General features: G+C 44.5%; 1 protein-coding gene across 1 annotated transcript in view; it reads right to left on the bottom strand.

Moving 5' to 3' along the window:
* The window catches only part of FAM179A (family with sequence similarity 179, member A), a 63,913-nt gene that overhangs the window by 19,174 nt on the left and 25,105 nt on the right, over positions 1–19,634 (bottom strand). Inside the window, exons 10-15 of the mRNA XM_006835168.1 lie at positions 13,092–13,245; positions 11,191–11,296; positions 10,066–10,301; positions 7,217–7,375; positions 2,818–2,935; positions 2,311–2,402 (exon numbers count right to left, since the gene is read on the bottom strand). Coding sequence (XP_006835231.1) covers positions 2,311–2,402; positions 2,818–2,935; positions 7,217–7,375; positions 10,066–10,301; positions 11,191–11,296; positions 13,092–13,245 — 865 coding nt within the window. The remainder of the gene's footprint in view (positions 1–2,310; positions 2,403–2,817; positions 2,936–7,216; positions 7,376–10,065; positions 10,302–11,190; positions 11,297–13,091; positions 13,246–19,634) is intronic.

A 19,634-nucleotide genomic window follows, 5' to 3' on the forward strand; every position in this document is an offset into this window, starting at 1 on the left:
ACAACATGGTTGCCCAGAGTCCCACTCCTTGTCTGAGGACAGCGCTCTCTCTTCTTACTCTTTTGTTCTCTCTGTTCAGATATGTACAGAGAATAAGAGGAATAAAGCTTGGAGTGAGGAGGAGTAGGAACTCAAGAAAGTGTGACTGGTCCACATCTAATCTTAAGAGCACAGAGAGATCCTGGAGATCATCACACCAAACTTCTGCCCAGACCCTAAACCTGCTTTTGTAGGCTCTGCTCACAGTCCTCCAGCACTGGGGAAATACTAGGAATCCTGTCCTGTTGAGTTGGAATCACATGTCCATCACCTCCCCTTGCCCATTTTAGGCAGCAGAAGTACAGCTTCATACAGAACCCCTACCCACCCACCCCCCTCGCCCCCAGATCCAAGCTTAGGTGTTTGAGCTCAAGGGCTTGCACACACAGCCCAATACTATTCATTCTGTCACTCATTCCTATGTTCCACACTCTACCTACTGAGGCCAGGAGCTGTGCTGGGTACTCAGAACAATGAGATGAGAAGCATGGTCTTTGCCCTTTAAGAGTCACAGACCCCTGGAAGACAGATAAGGCAATGAGCTGACAGGGGAAGAATGGAGGACACGCTGCCCACTTGAGGACATGGAGACACAGATGTCAGAAAAGGTTTTTAGGGCAGGTGACAGGTGAACTCAGTCTTGTAAACTATGTAGCCATGTTCCAGGTGGAGTTGGTACCAGGCAAAGGAAGGCCATTAGCAAAAGCACAGTAGGAAGAGAGAATAAGAGGGGCAGAAGACAAAAGCTGCCCTGAGAGTGGGGGAGCTACTCTTGCAGAAGTTGGCAGGGGGCATCCCTGTGTGCTCTGTGGGACACTGCAAATGAGTTTTAAGCACAGGAGTGACCATCATATTCCTGACTGGTTTCTAACAGCACCCACCCTGTAGACCCTCAGACCAACCCATTTCTTCTCATCTACCTTTGTCCCCGGTGTGGCACTGGACTGCTAACCACAGCACAGGACTGCTAACCACAAGACTGTCAGTTCAAACCCACCAGCCACTCCTCGGAAACCCTATACAGGGTCCCTAAGAGTCGAAACTGACTCTTAACAACAGCTCAGCCTTGAAATTTGTCCTGCCTCACCACTCTCTGATGGTTACAGGACCTGAAGATTTAAGTGAATGGAGAAGTGCTGCGCTCACAGAGAGCCCAACCAATAATGTATCCCATCAGTACTGGTGGAATTGCACCCACTCAGCCAATACTACAATAACCAACTTCTCCTGGAAGATGCCCCTGAGCACAGGATGTGGTCTCATCAAAATTCAGGGTGGAGGATCACATCCTATAAATGTATCCATCAGTGCTGCTGGCCGAACTAGGCAACCCAGATCTACATATCCTCCTGCACTATAGGGAATTAATGAATATCTCTTCTAGCCATAGTCTGTAAACTCCCACCAGACTTTTTCCCGATGTGTTTGGGGAAGAAAAGGTGGGGGAAGATGCTGGTGGATGATATGATTCAATCGTGAGTGATTGTTAACAAAGCTAATTGTGATTAGTGGATTCTGCCATCCTGTTGGACATAAAAATAGAAACAGAAGGGGGAATCTCACTACCATCTAGAAGAAAGAGCTAGAAGTGGAGCGTGTCTTATGGGTGTGGAGATCCCTGTGCCTGGAATCTCAAACTAGGGACAGAAAGCTGTGACACCAGAGGAGTGGCAGCAATAGCATTAAGAGCCAGAACACAAGGCACCATGGTGGACTCCCCAGGCACAGAACAAGTAAGGCTGAGCAACTCTGGGGAGGAGATCTGCTTGCCGAGTAGAGTGCCTGCAGGTACTTAATTGGGGAAGCTAGGTTTACTGACCCACAGAGCTGAGTGCCATCAGGCTGAAGCTTATGGTGGAATAGTATGCCCTGTGGGTATTTATCGGCAGTCCTAAAACAGCTTTGTAACACTGCCAGAGTAGGGCAGAGGCCAGACCAAAGGGCCAAGGTCCAGAGAGAGGCCTGTCTGTGGACACAGCAGAGGAGAGGCTGTTCAGACTTGAGGAACTGTGACCTGAGTGTTTTCTGATTCTGTATTGTAACCTGGTAATGTCTCTAATCAATCTCACAGTTCTGGTATGGTGTCTTAGTTCTATGTGGCCTTGCAATGAATGAGATATTGAAGCCAGTTTAGAAGAAGAGTGTGCTGGGGGAGGGATAGTTGGTGTCATTTTTCACACCTCCCCAGAGCCACTCTTGGTCTGGGGCAAGAGGGCCACCTCTGTTATCAGTCTTGGATCTGGAGTCCCAGAGAGACAAGAGTAGTCATACCCCTCCTCAGGCAGCCCGTTCTCGTACACCACCAGACTCCTTGACACTTTGCAGCCTTTGGCAGATGGAAGTTCATCATTATCTTCTATTCCCTTGAAAAATACACACAGAACATAAGCCAAGAGGAGAGTTTTCTGGGGACTGTCAGACTCTGGGACAAGCCCTTCTCCCTGGGAGCACTTCAGGGGTCACATTTGAGCCTTCCAGAGCCCTGAAGTTTGTCAAGGCAGGTACCAAGGTTCCCATTTAACAGATGAAGACATGGAGACCCAGGAAGGCTCACAGAACACAGGTAGTGGGAACCAGGGGAAAGTTTTGATAAGCACTGGGGAAAGGAATCCCATTTTCCCAGTTGTGAGCAGTGGATGAAATTAAAACATTCTCAAGATCTGAAAGTTCAGTCTATTCATGTATTCACAGCCCACTCCCTAGGTCAGCATAACAACTGCCCAACTCTGCTTTGATCTCCATCCCCCCAAAGCCTGAAGCCTACTGCACATCACTCACCCGCTGCTTAATAGCTGCCATGACCTTCCGCAAATCATGAGATGGTAGGGACTGCTTCAGAAATGCATCAAACTTCGCATTGGACATCAAGATATTCACCATCTTACGACCATAAAATCTGCCACAGGAGAAGGGGCAAGATGGAGAAACAGCCACAGAAATGCATAGACATTTGCCTTAGAGCTTTATATAATTTTTCTAATTATACTAGCCAACTTTTTCATACTTTTCCTAATTATGAAAGTCATGTCATTTAAAAAAAAAAAAAATCATTCAAGAATAAAAAGAAACCACGATCCCATAACCAAGACAAAACTATTATATTATTACAGATTTTCTCTTAGTCATTTTTCTATACATATACATGTTTAGTTGATGTCAGCATATATATATAAAACTTGCATTCTGGGTTTGTTTTTTTCACTTCATCACTAATCATCCTCCCATGTCATTTAAAATGCTCTATAAACATCCTTTTAAGAGCTACATAATAGTTCTACTGGTTGGTTACTCCAACATGTACTGAACTTGTTCCTATTATGGGACACTTAGAAGTCTCAGGGCACAGTGAGACAGCATAGGAGGGAGTGGTCAACTCCACCTGCTGAACAGTGGTGGTCAGGAGACAGGAATCAAGGAGGGCTTCAGAGAGAAGGTGACCTCAGAGTTGAGACTTGAAAGATGAAAAGGAGTGGTACAGGATTAACAAGTAAATCGGAGGAAGAGAGCCACTCTAGGATCCATAGCATCGTCACTGGTAGGCCAGACACTAGACACAGGAAGACATTGGCTAGAGAACAGTTGGTCCCAATTCAGGGAGAACTGAAGAACATGGGCTTTAACCTGCAGGCAATAGGAAGCCAAGAAATGATGAGATTTGCATTTTAGTAAAAATGAAAAGTCCCTGGTAGTTGTGTGGAGGGTGTGGTGGGAAAAAGCTGGGGCCCAGGGGACCTGTTAGGAAGCTATCATAATAGTCCAGGAAAGAGATGAGATGATGGTGATCGGAAATAAGGTAGTCGGAGTAGCGGTGGTCGAATATAAGTGCTGTTAAGAAGGCTGAAATGGTAGGACTTGGTTACAGATTGGGGGTAGATCATAAAGCAACTGTATTTCACTCAACCTAAGACAAGGATTGCCCATGTGTGAAGCAAACGGTAGCATCACTCGTGCGTGTTTTCCTTTCTTTAGTATTTGCTTGTTGCTTTGCAAAAAAAATGTTGAATTCTTGTCATTCCTTCAGCAATGAATGTTTGCTCCATTAATACTTAATTTATGACCCATTGCTCAATTTCCATACCCTTTCTTATACACAGTTTTCATTTCCATGCCTAATAAGAGTGTCATATTTCTAAGACATTTTAAGCAGTAATTAGACTCAACTATTCTCTACTGAGCATCCACACTGAGTTTTTTTTAATGTAAATCAAAAGTCTAACAAGCAAAGAAAGAAAGGTTCATAGTGCATAACTTATATACTATGGACAAAAATGGAGAATGTGTAGGTAGTTAAACCCAGCTCCTAATTGCTGCTTGGTCAACAGCAACTGTGAATGTCTCTAATTTTAAGATATATCCCAATTTCAAAGATCTTACATGGGGGAGGGTGTGTCTTAGAATCAATGAAGTACGTGATTCCTCACCTTGTGCCTTGGGTGACTCAGTAAATAATGAATGAATGCTTGCAACAATAGAGTCCTTGAGTGGTACAAACAGCAAATGCACTTGACTAATAACCAAAAGGTTGGAGGTTCAACTCCACCCGGACGGGCGTCAGAAAAAGAATGAGAATCTACTTCCAAAAAAGCTAGCCATTGAAAATCCAATGGAGCACAGTTCTACTCTGACACACACGGAGTTACCCTGAGTCAGAGATGACCTGATGGCAACTTGGTTTGTTAACCCTAGAGACAGCACAGCCTGAGAAGCAGGACTGGAATGAAAACATTTCCTTTAGAGACACCCCAGTGAAGATGACGGTAGGACATCTGGAGATGATCCCTATGAAAACATTAGAGATACGGGACTGGAGGGCCGAAGGGTCTGTGTGGGACAAAGAGGCTGGGAAGAACAGAGTTTTCTGGTTACTGGAGCCATGAGAAAAGATGAGACCCCTCAGAGAAAGCCAGAAGAGAAGGTCAAGGACTGGGCTAAAGACATATCTTCGGCCACCCACATGGAAAGAACACGCAGAGTGGAGAAATTCACCACAGAGGGTTAAAATGTTCCAGAAAGGAAAATGCAGTCCACATCATGCAATGGAAGAGAGAGGTCAGAATTGAGAAGAATATTAGATCCAGACATACAATTCTTTATTTCTATCCTCCTACAGCAATTGTTGTAGAAATATCATTGAAGATGTGAGATGGATCTTGGCTAAATATGTTTACTTGTACTTTATTAACTATGTAAAGCATTCAACTGGGTGAATCATAACAAACTATGGATAACGTCACAAAGAAGAGGGATTCCAGAAGACTTGATTGTGCCCACAGGGAACCTATACATGTGCCAGGAGGCAGTGCTTACAACAGAACAAGGGGACACTGACTGGTTTAAAATCAAGGTGTGTGCCAGCATTGTATCTGTCACCATACTTATTCAATCTGTATAAAGAGCAAATCATCTGAGAAGCTGGATTATATGAAAAAGAATATGGCACCAGGATTAAAGGAAAACTCATTAACAACCTGTAATATGCCTTGCTTGCTGAAAGTGAAGAGGACTTGAAACACTTACTGATGAAAATCAATAGCCTAGACCTCTACAATGTAAAGAAGGAAAAAGAAAAAATCCTCACAATTGAACCAATAAATAACAGCATGCTAGAGAAAAGACTGAAGTTGTCAAAGATTTCATTTTGCTTGGATCCACAATCAATATTCATGGAGGCAGCAGACAAGAAATCAAAAGATGTATTGCAGTTGGCAGATCTGCTGCACAAGACCTCTTTTAAATTGTTCAAGAGCAAAGGCGTCATTTGAGGGTTTAGGTGAGCCTGATCATGATATTTTCAATCACCTCATATGTATATGAACACTAGACAAGAAATAAGGAGGGCTATCAACAAGAAGCTCTGGTAACATAGTGGTTACAAATCGGGATGCTAACCTCAAGCTTGGCAGTTCGAAACTACCAGATGTCCCACGGGAAAAAGATGAGACTTTCTGGTCCCATAAAGATTTGCAACCTCAGAAACACGGTGCAGGGTCGCTATGAGTCAGAACCGACTCCACGGTACTTAACAACAACAACAACATAGACTATCAACACTAATGGTAGCAGCAGTCAAGAAATCAAATGACATGTTGCATTAGGCAAATCTGCTGCACAAAACATTTTTAAAGTGTTGAAGAGCAAAGATGTCAGCTTGAGGACTAAGGTGCGCCTGATCCAACCCATGGTATTTTCAATAACCTCATATGCATGTGAAAGCTGGACAGTGAATAAGGAAGACGGTAGAAGAATTGATGCTTTTGAGTAATGGTGTTGGAGGAGAATATTAAAAGTGCCATGGGCTGTCAAAAGAACCAATAGATCTGTGTTGGAATAAGTGCAGCCAGAGTGTTCCTTGGAGGTAAGGATGGCCAAACTTAATCTCTCATACTTCAGACATATTGTCATGAGAGACCAGTCTCTGGAGAAGGATGTCATGTTTGGTAAGGTGGAAGATCAGAGAAAACAGAGGAAGACCCCCAGCGAGATGGATTGGCAAAGTGGCAGCATTAATGGACTCAAGCGTGGCAACAATTGTGAGATTTTCCCAGGACTGGGCAGTGTTTCATTCTGTTGTGCATAGAGTCACTATGAGTCAGTTCTGACTCCATGGCACCTAACAAGAACAACAATAATAGAAAAATCAATGCATTTGAATTACAATGTTGGCAAAGAATATTGAAAGAACCATGGACTGCCAGAAGAACAAACAAATATACATTGGAAAAAGTACAGCCAGAATGGCAAGATTTTGTCTCTTGTTCTTTGGACATGTTATCAGGAAGGGATTAGTCCCTGAAGAAGGACATCATGCTTGGTAAAGTGAAGGATTGGCAGAAAAGAAGAAGACTCCCAACAAGATGGATTGACAGTAGCAGCAACAACGGACTCAAACAAGATCATTGTGAGGGGAGCAGGACTGGGGAGTGTTCCGTTCTGTTATGCATAGGCTTGCTATGAGTTGGACCTGACTTGACAGCACCTAACAACCTTGAGTATGTTGTTGTTGTTGTTGTTGTGAAGTTCCGTCAAGTAGGCTCTGACTCATAATGACCCTATCTAGGGTGTCAGAATAGCAGCTGGTGAGTTTGAACTGCTGGCCTTTCAGTTCTATCCAACTTTGCAGTCCAGTACATTAACTTGCAATGCCACATCAGGAGAGGCCCCCTCACCCTGCTATTACCTGGTGTCCTGGTTGGAGTCCTGGGCTAGCCTCACCAGGTTGTGCACCAGCATGTCTGTACTGTCCCGAGTACCTGAGAGTAGCTTCTCAGCGCCGATCTGCTCCAGGACAGTCGAGAGGTGCTCAGCAGTACACTTCCTGACTAAAGGGTTACGGTGGCTGAAGGGAAACACATCAAGCCAAGGGGTCACCAGTCTGCCATACAGATTCAACTGTAGATCCATGATTTGTGCCAGCTTTTTCTGTTGTTGTTAAGTGCCATCGAGTCAATTCTGACTTATAGCAACCCTGTATAGGGTTTCTAAGGAGCAGCTGGTGAGGAGTTGGTTTGAAACACCAACTTTGTGGTTCAAACTGACCTTGTGGTCCAGTGCTTACCTTACAACAACACACCAGGCCCCAAAATCTTTGCCACATGAGCTAAAGGAATCTTTAAGGAATGAACAATCACCTCCTGAGCTTCAGGAGAAAGAACAACCACAGTTAGCCACAGGCTTACTGTTCTTGATGCTTTCTGGAGCTCATATATTCCCGTGTCTAAATGTGCCTTCCCATTTTTCCTCCATCTAGAAAAGTCCTATGCAGTCAACATCTCCTTCCCTTCATTCCTCAGCAGAATTAGATACTCCCTCTTGTGCAGTGCTGGCTGTCCACTGCCAAGTCCAGTTGCACACCATTGTTCCCTGGTCAGGGACCAGGGGCCAGACCTCCTCTCACATGAATGAATCCCCAGTTGGTGCTTGGTACAGTCCTGATGCTTGTTATTGTAAACTGCCATTGAGTCAGTTTCTGACTCATGGCACCCCTATGTATGATGGGATTGGCCCACTATGAACCACAGAGTTTTCATTGGCTGATTTTTCAGAAGTAGATCAATAAGACTTTCTTCCTAGTCCATTTAGTGTGGAAGCTCTGGTGAAACAGTTCTGTATCACAACACTGACAAATGGGTGGTGGCCGAGCATGAGGTACACTGGCTCGGAATTGCACCTTGGTCTCCTGCGTGGAGGGTGAGTCCTACTACTGAACCACCACTGCCCTTGCCCAACACTTGGTGGTATTGTTGTTGTCAAGTGCCATCCAGTCGGTTCTGGCCCACAGCGACCCTATGTAGAATTTCCAAAGAGTGGCTAATGAGCTTGAACCACCAACCTTCACCAACCTGCAGTTCAAACCGACTTTGCAGTCCAGTGCATTAACCCACAGCCCAACCCTTAGCATCAGCATAATGCACGGCTGTTAAACTGCCTTGGGACAGGAAGGGAGGAGAGGGAATTACTGGGTGCCCTGGTAACCCTAACAGGTGGAACTAGACATCTTATTAGAGAAATCCATCAGAATGCCACCTCTTAATTTTTCATTATTTTTTCCAACAGTGGCCATTGAGCAGCACTGACCTCATGACCAAACCTTTCTCCCCTATGGAACAGCCTGTTGTTGTTAAGCGCCATCAAGTCGGTTCTGACTCATAGCAACCCTGTATAGGGTTTCCAAGGAGTTGCTGGTGAGTTTGAACCACTGACCTTATGGTTTAAGCTGAAATTATGGTCAAGTGCTTATCCTACAGTGCCACACCAGGACTCCAGGGGACACAAAATGACAAAGTGGGCTCCTGGATTCCTCTCCTCAGAGTGTGGTCTAATCACCAGTATTAGCATCTGAATCAAAATTTACATTTCAGTAACAAGATGGGTGTTTCATAGGTACAAAGCCCTGTTCTAGAATCCCCAGACAGCTGACTCTGGTTCTTGGGGACAATATCAGTAGCCTCTGTTTGAGTGAACATCCTCCATGGCAGGCACAGAGCTGAGCACTGTTTACCATGAGCTACTAATAATACCATTTTACAGCTGAGGCAACTGAGGCAAAGGAAGGAATCCAGGAAAAGGTGCAATGATTTTTCCCAAATTAATACCATCCGCAGTATATACTCAATAAATGCTAGGGATTTCTAAGCGCTCTTATGCGGATCAATTCATTTACTCTTTGCAATTCCATTGTTACTCCCAATTTGCACATGAGGAAATTGAGACACAGAGAAATTAAGGATCTCTGATGTGAACCTAGGCATTGTGGCCACACACTCCCCACTAAGCTGTGGTACCACAGCTTAGTGATACAACAAGCCCGGGGCTGGATCCCAGAAACCTCACTTGATGATTGACCTATTAGGGTTGAGAGTTGTTTCGCCCTGTGGGAGAAAGGGCTTGGGAAATGCTTTTCAGTTGGGTTTTTATTTAAGAGAAATGCAAATTTGGCTGCAAAAAGGCCCCAATAGTATCCAAGGAGCCTTCTCCAACCCCAGGAGTTGTGGCAGTGCCACCTGCCAGCTCAAGTAGTAGAATCCTATTAGAATGCCACGCTCTTCTCACTAGTGGCCCAGATGTCATCAGAAAGAAGCACTCTCTAGGAGATGGGCAGGTGCTCTCCAAGCCCTGCTGCAGAGCAGCAATGGGCTTCCCAACCTTGGAGCCAAACAACACAGCATCTTCCCCTTCCTGCCAGAACAAGGCTGCACTGAACTCACCTCACCACATCCTCCCTTCTCCTCCTGCCTCAGGAAAGGTGGGGAGAAAAGGCCCCCAGGAAGCAGGGGTCTCCCCCACCACTACTAAAGGTGTAAGGCATTACTTGCTGTGCAATCTGAAGTAAGGCCCCTTCTGGATTCTGATTCAGCATTTTTGCCTCTTCTCTTTCACTAATGCTTCTATACCCTGCCTCCTTTCTTCCTCTTCCCTTCCCAGCCTCCCCTCCCTTCCTCCCACCTTCACCATCATCTCCCTCCTGCCCCTCCCTCACAGGCTTCCTCTCCCATGATCACACAGGCCTCAAACAAGAGCAGTACATACTAGACACCGGCTGTGGTCAGGGCCACCAGGGAGCGGGCAGGGGTCACATGCTCTACCATGGCCCCCAGCGACCGGTTGGCTGCTCTCTGGATGAACTCGCTGGTGTTGCCCATCTTTTGGAGCAAGCAGCGGGCAATCTCCTCGGCCTCCTGGTCCATGTTCCTCTTCAAGGTCCGAAAGAGGTCTCCCAGGGTGCTGATGGCCAAGCGGGACACCTTGGAGCGGAGGTTGGTGACCTAGGAGAAAAAGGCGAGAGGGGCCCTCCAGACTGCTGGGCCCTGCCAAAGGCTCCCCAGAGGATACAGAGAATGAGGACTCACCACCCCTTCCAGCCACCTCCACCCTCACCAGGGCCTAGGGTTTGTTAAGCTGAACATGAAAATCCTGCAGCTCTTGGCACAACTGCATCATTAAAAAAAAATTTTAATGAACTATTACTACCATTTTTATTATTTCTCTCATTTTATTATCTGAAATTTGGACACTTGGCTGTCAAAGCATTTTTACAAATAATATCTCATTTGACCTTCACGACTACTGTTGTTATTAAGTACCATCAAATCAGTTCCGAGTCTTAGCAACCCTGTATAGGGTTTCTGAGAAGCAGCTGGTAGGTTTGAACCACCGACCTTTTGGTTAGCAGAGATCCATTTTTCAGAAGAAACTGAGACCCTAGGCTACATGCAGGAGGGAGCAGAGGAGAGACTAGCCCAGGCCTCTGTTTTCATAATGGCCCCCACTCAACAGCCTGTTCCCAAGGGTGGGGCACAGCCTCCACATGAGATAAAAATGTCTCACTTCTCCTCCAGCCCAGCCTAGGCCAAGCCCCAGTCCCATAGGGGAAAGGCCTTGAGAAATGCTACAGCTGCCCTGAGACTGGGGATCTGGTTCAGAACACGCCACACCTCTACAGGTATCTGAGTGTAGAGGACAACACAACTGTGAAAACTGGGCATACCAGATTCTGACTATAAATTAGGAGAACCCAGACCTCAGTTTTCCCATCTGAGAAATGGGTGGCAGAGATGCCTGCCTGCACTTCAGGGCCCCTCTATGGCTGCCACATAACCGTACCAGGAATGGGGCAGGGAAACACACAGGACACTACTGTATGGGAGGCCTCACCTCCCCAGTCACGGCCAAGGACACGTCGTGCAGCCTCCCAGCGAGGACCTCTGAGTGGCACGCTATCAGGCGCTGGATGCTCACCAGGCCCTTCTCCTTCACCTGCCTGAGAAACAAGCCAGACCGGGTCACAGGTGAGGAGGAGGCACCCTGTTCCCTCTGCAGAGCTGGGGAAATCCAAGTTTAAACTAACTGGTGTCGAGTCAATACTGACTTATAGTGACCCTTATAGGACAAAGTAGAACTGCTCCATAGGATTTCCAAAACTCCAAATCTTTTATGAGAGCAGTTTCATTTTTCTCCTGCAGAGTGGCTAATGGGTTTGAACCTCCACCTTGTGGTTAGTAGCCCAGCTATGTGACGCCCACTCCCATCAAACCATTCCAACTCATAGTGATCCTGTGGGACAGAGCAGAGCTGCTTGGTAGTGTCTCCAAGACTGCAAGGTCTTATGGGAGCAGACAGTCTCATCTTTCTCTTATAGAGCAGTTGGTGGGTTTGAACCAATGACCATATGATTAGTATCCCAATGCTTGAGTTACTGCACCACCAGACCACCTGGGGTGAGATTGCTGTTGTTAAGTGCAATCGAGTCACTTCCAATTCATAGCAAGCCTGTATAGGGTTTCTCAGCAGCAGTTGTTGGGTTTGAACTGACGACCTTGTGGTTTGCTGTCCGGTGCTGATTCCACAGCACCACAAAGCTAGATATCTTCAAAAGTTGGGACTGGATTAAATACTGAGGACTGAAGACCAAGCAGTTGTTGTTGTCAGGTGTCATCGAGTTGGCACCGATTCATAGCAACCCTATGCACAGCAGAACGAAACAATGTCAGATCCTGGGCCAACCTCACTACTGTTGCCACACTTGAGTCCATTGATTCTGCCACCTGGCTAATCCATTTTGTTGGGGGTCTTCCTCTTTTTCTCTGACCCTCCATCTTACCAAGCATGACATCCTTCTCCAGCGACTGTTCCCTCCTGACAATATGTCCAAAGTATGAGAGACGAAGTTTGACCATCTTGGCCTCCAAGGAGCACTCTGGCTGCACTTCTTCCAAAACAGATCTATTGGTTCTTTTGTCAGCCCATGGCACTTTTAGTATTCTCCTCCAACACCATAATTCAAAGGCATCAATTCTTCTATGATCTCCCTTATTCACTGTCCAGCTTTCACATCCATATGAGGTTACTGAAAATACCATGGGTTGGGTCAGGCGCACCTTAATCCTCAAGCTGACATCTCTGCTCTTCAACACTTTAAAAAGTTCCTGTGCAGCAGATTTGCCTAAAGCAATATGTCATCTGATCTATTGACTGCTGCTTCCATGAGTGTCGATAGTTGATCCAAGAAGAATGAAGTCCTTGACAACTTCAATCTTTTCTCCACTAAACAGTGAGGACTGAAGACCAGGCAGAGCATCCCACAAAAGTTTGGGGCCCCATGTCAGCAACTTGTCACAACAAAGATTGTGTTTCAGCAGCACACTGAGGGAACATTCAGAGCAGTTTACATTTCACTTAGAGAAATAAAGGGCTGTGATCTTTCTTATGATCACTGGTCGGTGGCAGTGATAGTTATGTGGCATGGAGTCAGTTCGACTAATAGCAAACCTTTATAGAGTTTCCGAGGCTGTAAATCTTTACAGGAGCAGAATGGCTCACTACTACAAGTCAAATGCATACTTGCCCTACGTGGCTCAGCAGCTGGGCCACAGAGCAGTGCACAGGACTGCTTGGAAGGTCTCTGGCCAAACACAGGAAGCTAGAGATAGAATCCCCCCCATCACAGCCACCATGCACATGCACAGACTCCTTCCCAGGAAGCAGAGAGCAGGAACTATTCCGAAGCTCTGCTCCCAGCCATGGTGCATAGGGAACAGGAGAAGATATCTCCTTACCAGTCGCTGCTGCTGAGGCTCTGGAGGGCATCCATCAACCCAAGCTCTGGGTTTGAGAAAGGCCTCAGTTCTTTCAAGGCTCTAAGATCCATCTCTTCTTCCTCCTCTTCCCATTCAGGAGACCCCAAAGTAAGCACCGCAGGTAATGAGTTAGCTGCACTCAGGGAAAAAAAAAAAAAGAAACAGCAGGTTTCATCCAGGGGGACAAGCGTTGGGAGTTACTGCTGCCTTCACTGCCTGGCCTGCTGCACTTAAGCCCTCTAACAAGGGAGCATGTGAGGAAGGGAACGGAGGATGACTATTAGGCCAATCCTGGGAGCTAGGGAGACCACCAAGTATATACCTTACACTGACCTGTCCATTCCCACCTTGGCCAATATGATTATTTCATTATAAGCAAAAAGACTGCTTGTGACATGGTGCATGATGCCCTATGACAAAGTCTACTAGGTCAATCCCCCACATCCAATCAATCCTGCCACAGCTGTGCCTAGGATGAGCCCAGGAAACCTGTTGGTGAGGACCTCATGCTGGAGACATTCTAACCTCATCCACACTAGGGGCCCAAGCTAACAGCTGTACCTCCTTTCCCTTACATGATCCCTCCTTTGGTGAAGTTGACCACGAGCAAGGAAGTACTCTAAAGGTAGGTGGCTGGAGGAAGACAGGGAACTACAAAAGGCACTAGCAAGACACAGCATAGCAAACCAGCACTGTAAGTAGGGATATTAAAACTCAGATCATGTTTTCTAGGCTCCTCTTCCCTGGGGACAGATGCTAGAAGCATCATGTTCTAGAATAAGAACAGAAAGGGAGTTTAGAAATGTTCCATACATCCAATGCCCTTAATGACACAACCGAGGTGTCAGAGGCTCAGGAAGGCTTGGGGACCCCTCAGGAAGGCTGAGGCCCCTCAGTTACTCTATCAGCCAAGCCAGGACCAGAAGGTGCCCTTCTCTGAGCCTAGAGCTCTTTACTACCACATCTCATTTTCTGGCTAGTTCTCTTCAGAAGTTCACCTCCACTGGAATGTTTATCCAGAAATTCCTGGACAATCTAAGGTGAGAGGCCATCGTTTCTTTAAAGTCAAGACACAAAGGCCACATTCCTGGGTTTTCTTCTTAGCTCTGTCACTGATACATGAAAGTCTCTTAACCAGCACCTTCAGATTGCCCTCTGGTGTGTAGGAGGTGACATCCAGCCTCCATGTCCTTTCATGGATAAGACAGATATGAATTTGATGTCATCTATGAGGCTTTCAAAGAGACACAGATACCTCAGCCTCACCCTCTCCTCTGTGTGGACCAAATGGATGTCCTGGATCCTTCTGGAAACAGGGTTTTTTGTTTATGCTAATGAGGTATATATTATGTATGGGGTGGTGTCTAAATCTATCATTTCTGAGCTATTTAAAAAACAAACAGAAGAATGGACACAGACAGAGGGACACACATGGCAGGGGAAGGTGACATATGAGGACAGACACACATGGCAGATGCATCTACAAGAGCAGGAAGGTCAAGGAATATGCAGCTATTGGAAGCTGTTATAGATAAACAAGGACCTTTACCTAGAACCAGGCCCTGAACTGAGATTTCTAGCCTCCAGAACTATTCTTTAATGTTACCCACTGAGGGTATTTTTGTTACAGCAGGACTAAATAAGCAAGACACCTTTCAGTGGTGTTCAGTATCCACATACAAAAAGACACCAGCAGAGAGGACTCCAGTCTTCTGAGGGCTGGATTTGTGTTTACCTTTCCCCCATGCTTCCCCAGGCAGCTGGTCACTAACACTCATATTTAATACCTTTTGGCCCAGTAATTTCCAATCTGGGACTACATCCTTGATATGGAAAATGTTCTCTACACACAAAAAGCAGAAGAGCTTGAGTAGACCCAGTGGGGTTCACCTAAAGCAACCCCTTCTCCCAAGAGAATTGAGGATCTCACGGGATTTATTAAGAAAATCAGGACAACAAGCTAACCATCCTGAAATTCTGTCCTTTCCAGCCAGACCCTGAAGTAGAAGCAGGTGCAAATTATCAAGCAATTTTAAGGGGTTCTTTGTTCATTGTGAGGAGAGAGGAAGTGAAGGTGAAGATTCAAATTCAGTTTCTAGAAAGATTGTAAGGGGAGAATGTTGGTTGGTTTTCTACCTACTGCAACTCAAACTGCCTGAAGGTTTTATATCTTTCCAACGCACATGAAAACCAGTTGCCATCTAGTTGGTTCTAATTCCCATGTGTGTGTCAGAATAACACTGTGCTTCATCGGCTTTACACTGACTGACTTTTTCAGTAGATGTTCAGGTCTTTCTTCCAGAAAGCCTCCGAATGAATTCAAACCGTCAACGTTTCCATTAGCTGCCAAGTTGTTGTTGTTGTTAAGTGCCATCAGGTCTATTCTGACCCTGTCTAGGGTTTCCAAGGAGCAGCTGGTGAGTTTGAACCGCCGACCTTGCAGTTCAAACAGCTTTTTCAGTCGGGCGCATTAACCCACAGCATCACACCAGCTGCCAAGTGCTACAGTTTAAATCATGAGAGGCAACAATATACTTATGATGTGTTCAAGTTAAAGCAAACTAGTTTATCACTAATGTTGCAGTGCATAATGTGCTGGTGTCCTCATTCTCAAATGTTCAAATATTCAATTTCATTATTTACAATTCAAAACGCTGCTGGATTCATAAAGATACTGATCATGAAAGGCATTAATAATGAAAACTAAAACAAGAGAAAAAGACATTTCACTTCCTCTCTCTGTGAGAGATAATGACTTATGATGGAGTCATCAGAACAGATCCCCGCTGGAAAGCAGGAGCTACCTGTACAAGCAGGCTTCAAAAAGTTTCTGGAAAAGTGGAATACAAAAAGAATGAAAATTTTCCATGAACTTTTTGAGACCTCTTCATATATCAAGAGTCACTCTTCGAGGTTTTGGACCCTATGAGTCATGGTCACCTTAAGTGAGCTTAGGTGTCTGGGTCTCAGTTTTGCTATCTACAAAATGGGTGCATTGGCTAAGAGAGAGCAGTATTTCCTGTGTCATGCATTTATACTGTTGGCATGATTTTTTGCCATATTTTTTAATTACCTGTGCTTTATTTACACTGTACTTTTCTTCAAATTAACCCAATTTTCAAATCCTAAATAAAGTTATTTCTTTAAAGGAAATTTATGTCACTGTCATAATCAGTAAGGAGCTCTGGTAGCTTAGTGATTATGAGTCGGGCTATTAACCTCAAGGTCAGTAGTTTGAAACTACCAGCTGTTCTGTGAGAGAAAGATGAGGCTTTCTGCTCCCATGAAGATTTACAGCCTCGGAAACCCTGTACAGGGTCGCTATGAATTGGAACTGACTCCACGGCACATAACCACCACCTCCATAATTAGTAAATCCAGAATATTTGCTATAAATATTATAAATAATTTTTTAAATTGTTAAAATGTTATAAATCCAAGCTATAAAATTACAACCAGCTTCTGATGTCTCCGAGCTTGAAAGGGGCTTTCTTATTAAAAAGGTTAGAGTCCCATGTCATTTTGTTGTTGTTAGGTGCCATCGAGTTGGTACCAAGTCACAGCAACCCTATATACAACAGAACAAAACACTGCCCGGTCCTGCGCCAACCTCACAATCGTTGCTACGCTTGAGCCCATTAATGCTGCCACTTTGCCAATCCATCTCGCTAGGGTCTTCCTCTTTTTCTCTGACCCTCCACCTTACCAAGCATGATATCCTTCTCCAGAGACTGGTTCCTCCTGACAACATGTCTGAAGTATGAGAGACGAAGTTTGGCCATCCTGGCCTCCAAGGAGAATTCTTTCTGTACTTCTTCCAACACAGATCTGTTGGTTCTTTTTGCAGTCCATGACACTTTCAATATTCTCCTCCAACACCACAACTCAAAAGCATCAATTCTTCTACAGTCTTCCTTATTCACTGTCCAGCTTTCGCATGCATATATATGAGGTTATTGAAAATGTGCTAAAGACTAGCACCAACTTAAGATGTTCAATTTAATGGAATCAAAAGGATATAAAGAGAACCAAAAAGGAAGATGAATCAAAATTGTCTATCTATAGCACAAAAATGATGTTTTTCTATGCCATCATTGTGCACATCCCATACTTAAAGATACGCTGAGCTAGGCTGATGGTTTTCAAATGCCTTTTAGTAGCAAAATCTTTTCAAATATAATCTCACATGAATGTCCAGAATACAAAAAGTTCCTCTGGTAAAGTGGGGATGGGGCCTCACCTTTGGCCTATGGCACCTCCCCAGTGGAATCTTTGGCCTCCTCTGATCCCCATTTTTTAACAGCACTGTCAAGTCCTGATATTTTATGAGGCAGCAGGGAGAAACCAACCCCAAAATCCTCTCCTCCTAGAGCCTCCAGCTACTTCTTTGGATGCTGTTCCCCAGCATCCTTTGGTCCTGGTATACTTGAGACTTCACGTCATGTATCTGCCTAGCCATCGAACACAGCTGTGATGTCCTGGATCCCCAGCCCAACCTACAGACACTTGTGAGTCCCAGGCACCATTTATCTATCTTGTAAGGTGACCACCACCCTAGACCGCAACCTAGTCAAACATGGGCAAAAGACAGAAGAAGGGCAGCCAGGGTCACTTTGCTGTCTATGCAAAGGTCAGTTTGAACTGCAAGGTCAGCAGTTCAAGCTCACCAGACACTCTCAGAAGCCCTGTACAGGGTCATTATGAGTTGGAACCAACTTGATGGCACTTACCAACAACAAGGTAGACTAGTTAAGGCAACTATGATTCAAATTTACACACCAACCACTAAAGCCAGTGATGATGAAATTGAAGAGCTCTACCAATTTCTTCTGCTCAAAATTGATCAAACATGAAATCAAGATGTGTTGATAATTACTGGCAATTGGAATGTAAACGTGGGAAACAAAGGAAGAATCAGTAATTGAAAAATATGGCCTTAGTGATAGAAATGATGCTGGAGATCCCATGATAGAATTTTGACCAATGACTTCTTCAGTGTAAATACCTTTTTAACACACCATAAAAGATGACTATACACATGGATCCACCAGATGGAATACACAGAAATCAAATTGACTACATCTGTGGATAGAGACGGTGGAAGTGCTCCATATCATCAGCCAAAACCAGACCCAGAGCAGACTGTGAAACAGACCATTAATTGTTCATATGCAAGTTCAGGCTGAAGATGAAGAAAATTAAACTAAGTTTATGAGAGCCAAAATATGACCTTGAACATATTCCACCTGAATTTAGAGATCATCTGACGAACAGATTTGATGCATTAGACACTAAAGACTGAAGACCAGAAGAGTTGTGGGATGGCATCAGGAATATCATATTGGAAGAAAGCAAAAAGTCACTAAGAAGACAAGAAAGAAGACAAAGTCAAACATAACAAAATGTGCAAAGACCTGGAGTTAGAAAACCAAAAGGGAAGAACACGCTTAGCATTTCTCAAGCTGAGGGAACTGAAGAGAAAATTCAAGCCTTAACTTGAAATATTGAAGGATTCTAAGGGCAAAATATTGAATGATGCAGAAAGCATCAAAAGAAGATGGAAGGAATACACAGAGTCACTGTACCAAAAAGAAATGGCCGATGTTCAATCATTTCAAGAGGTAACGTATTTCCAGAGCCAATGATACCGAAGGAAGAAGTCCAAGGTGCACTGAAGGCATTGGCAAAGAACAAGGCACCAGGAACTGACAGAATACAAATTGAGACCTTTCAACAAACTGATGTGGCACTGGAGGCACTCACTCATGTATACCAAGAAATTTGGAAGACACTAACTAGAAGCAATCCATATTTGTGTCCATTCCAAAGAGAGGTGACCCAACACAATGCAGAAATCATCAGACAATATCACTAATATTGCATGCAAGTAAAATTTTGCTAAATATAATACAAAAGTCGCTGCAACCATACATTGACAGAGAATTTCCAGAGGTACAAGCTGAAATCAGAAGAGGACATAGAATGAGGGATATCACTGCTGATGTCACATGGATCTTGGCTGAAAGCAGACAGCCAGAAAGATGTTTACCTGTGCTTTATTGACTACACAAAGACTTTTGATTATGTAGATCATCACAAGTTATGGACAACATTGCAGAGAATGAGTATTCTAGAACACTTAATTGTGCTCATGAGGAACCTATACCTAGACCAAGATGCAGTTGTTCAAACAAAACAAGGGTTTCATTTAAATTTTTTTTTAATTTAAAGGTTTAAAATTAGGAAAGGTACACACAAAGGGTTGTTTTCTCTCACCATACTCATTCAATCTGTATGCTGAACAAATCATTCTAGAAGTTGGATTATATGAAGAAAAATATGGCATCAGGATTGGAGGAAGACTCATTAACAACCTGAGATGTGCAGATGATACAATTTTGCTTGTTGAAAGTGAAGAGGACTTTAAAAACTACTGGTGAAGATCAAAGACCACAGCTTTCAATATGGGTTGCAACTCAATATAAAGAAAACAAAAATCCTCACCACTGGACCAATAAACAA

The sequence above is a fragment of the Chrysochloris asiatica genome, unplaced genomic scaffold (assembly GCF_000296735.1).
Source record: "Chrysochloris asiatica unplaced genomic scaffold, ChrAsi1.0 scaffold00016, whole genome shotgun sequence".
Taxonomy (NCBI): Eukaryota; Metazoa; Chordata; class Mammalia; order Afrosoricida; family Chrysochloridae; genus Chrysochloris; species Chrysochloris asiatica.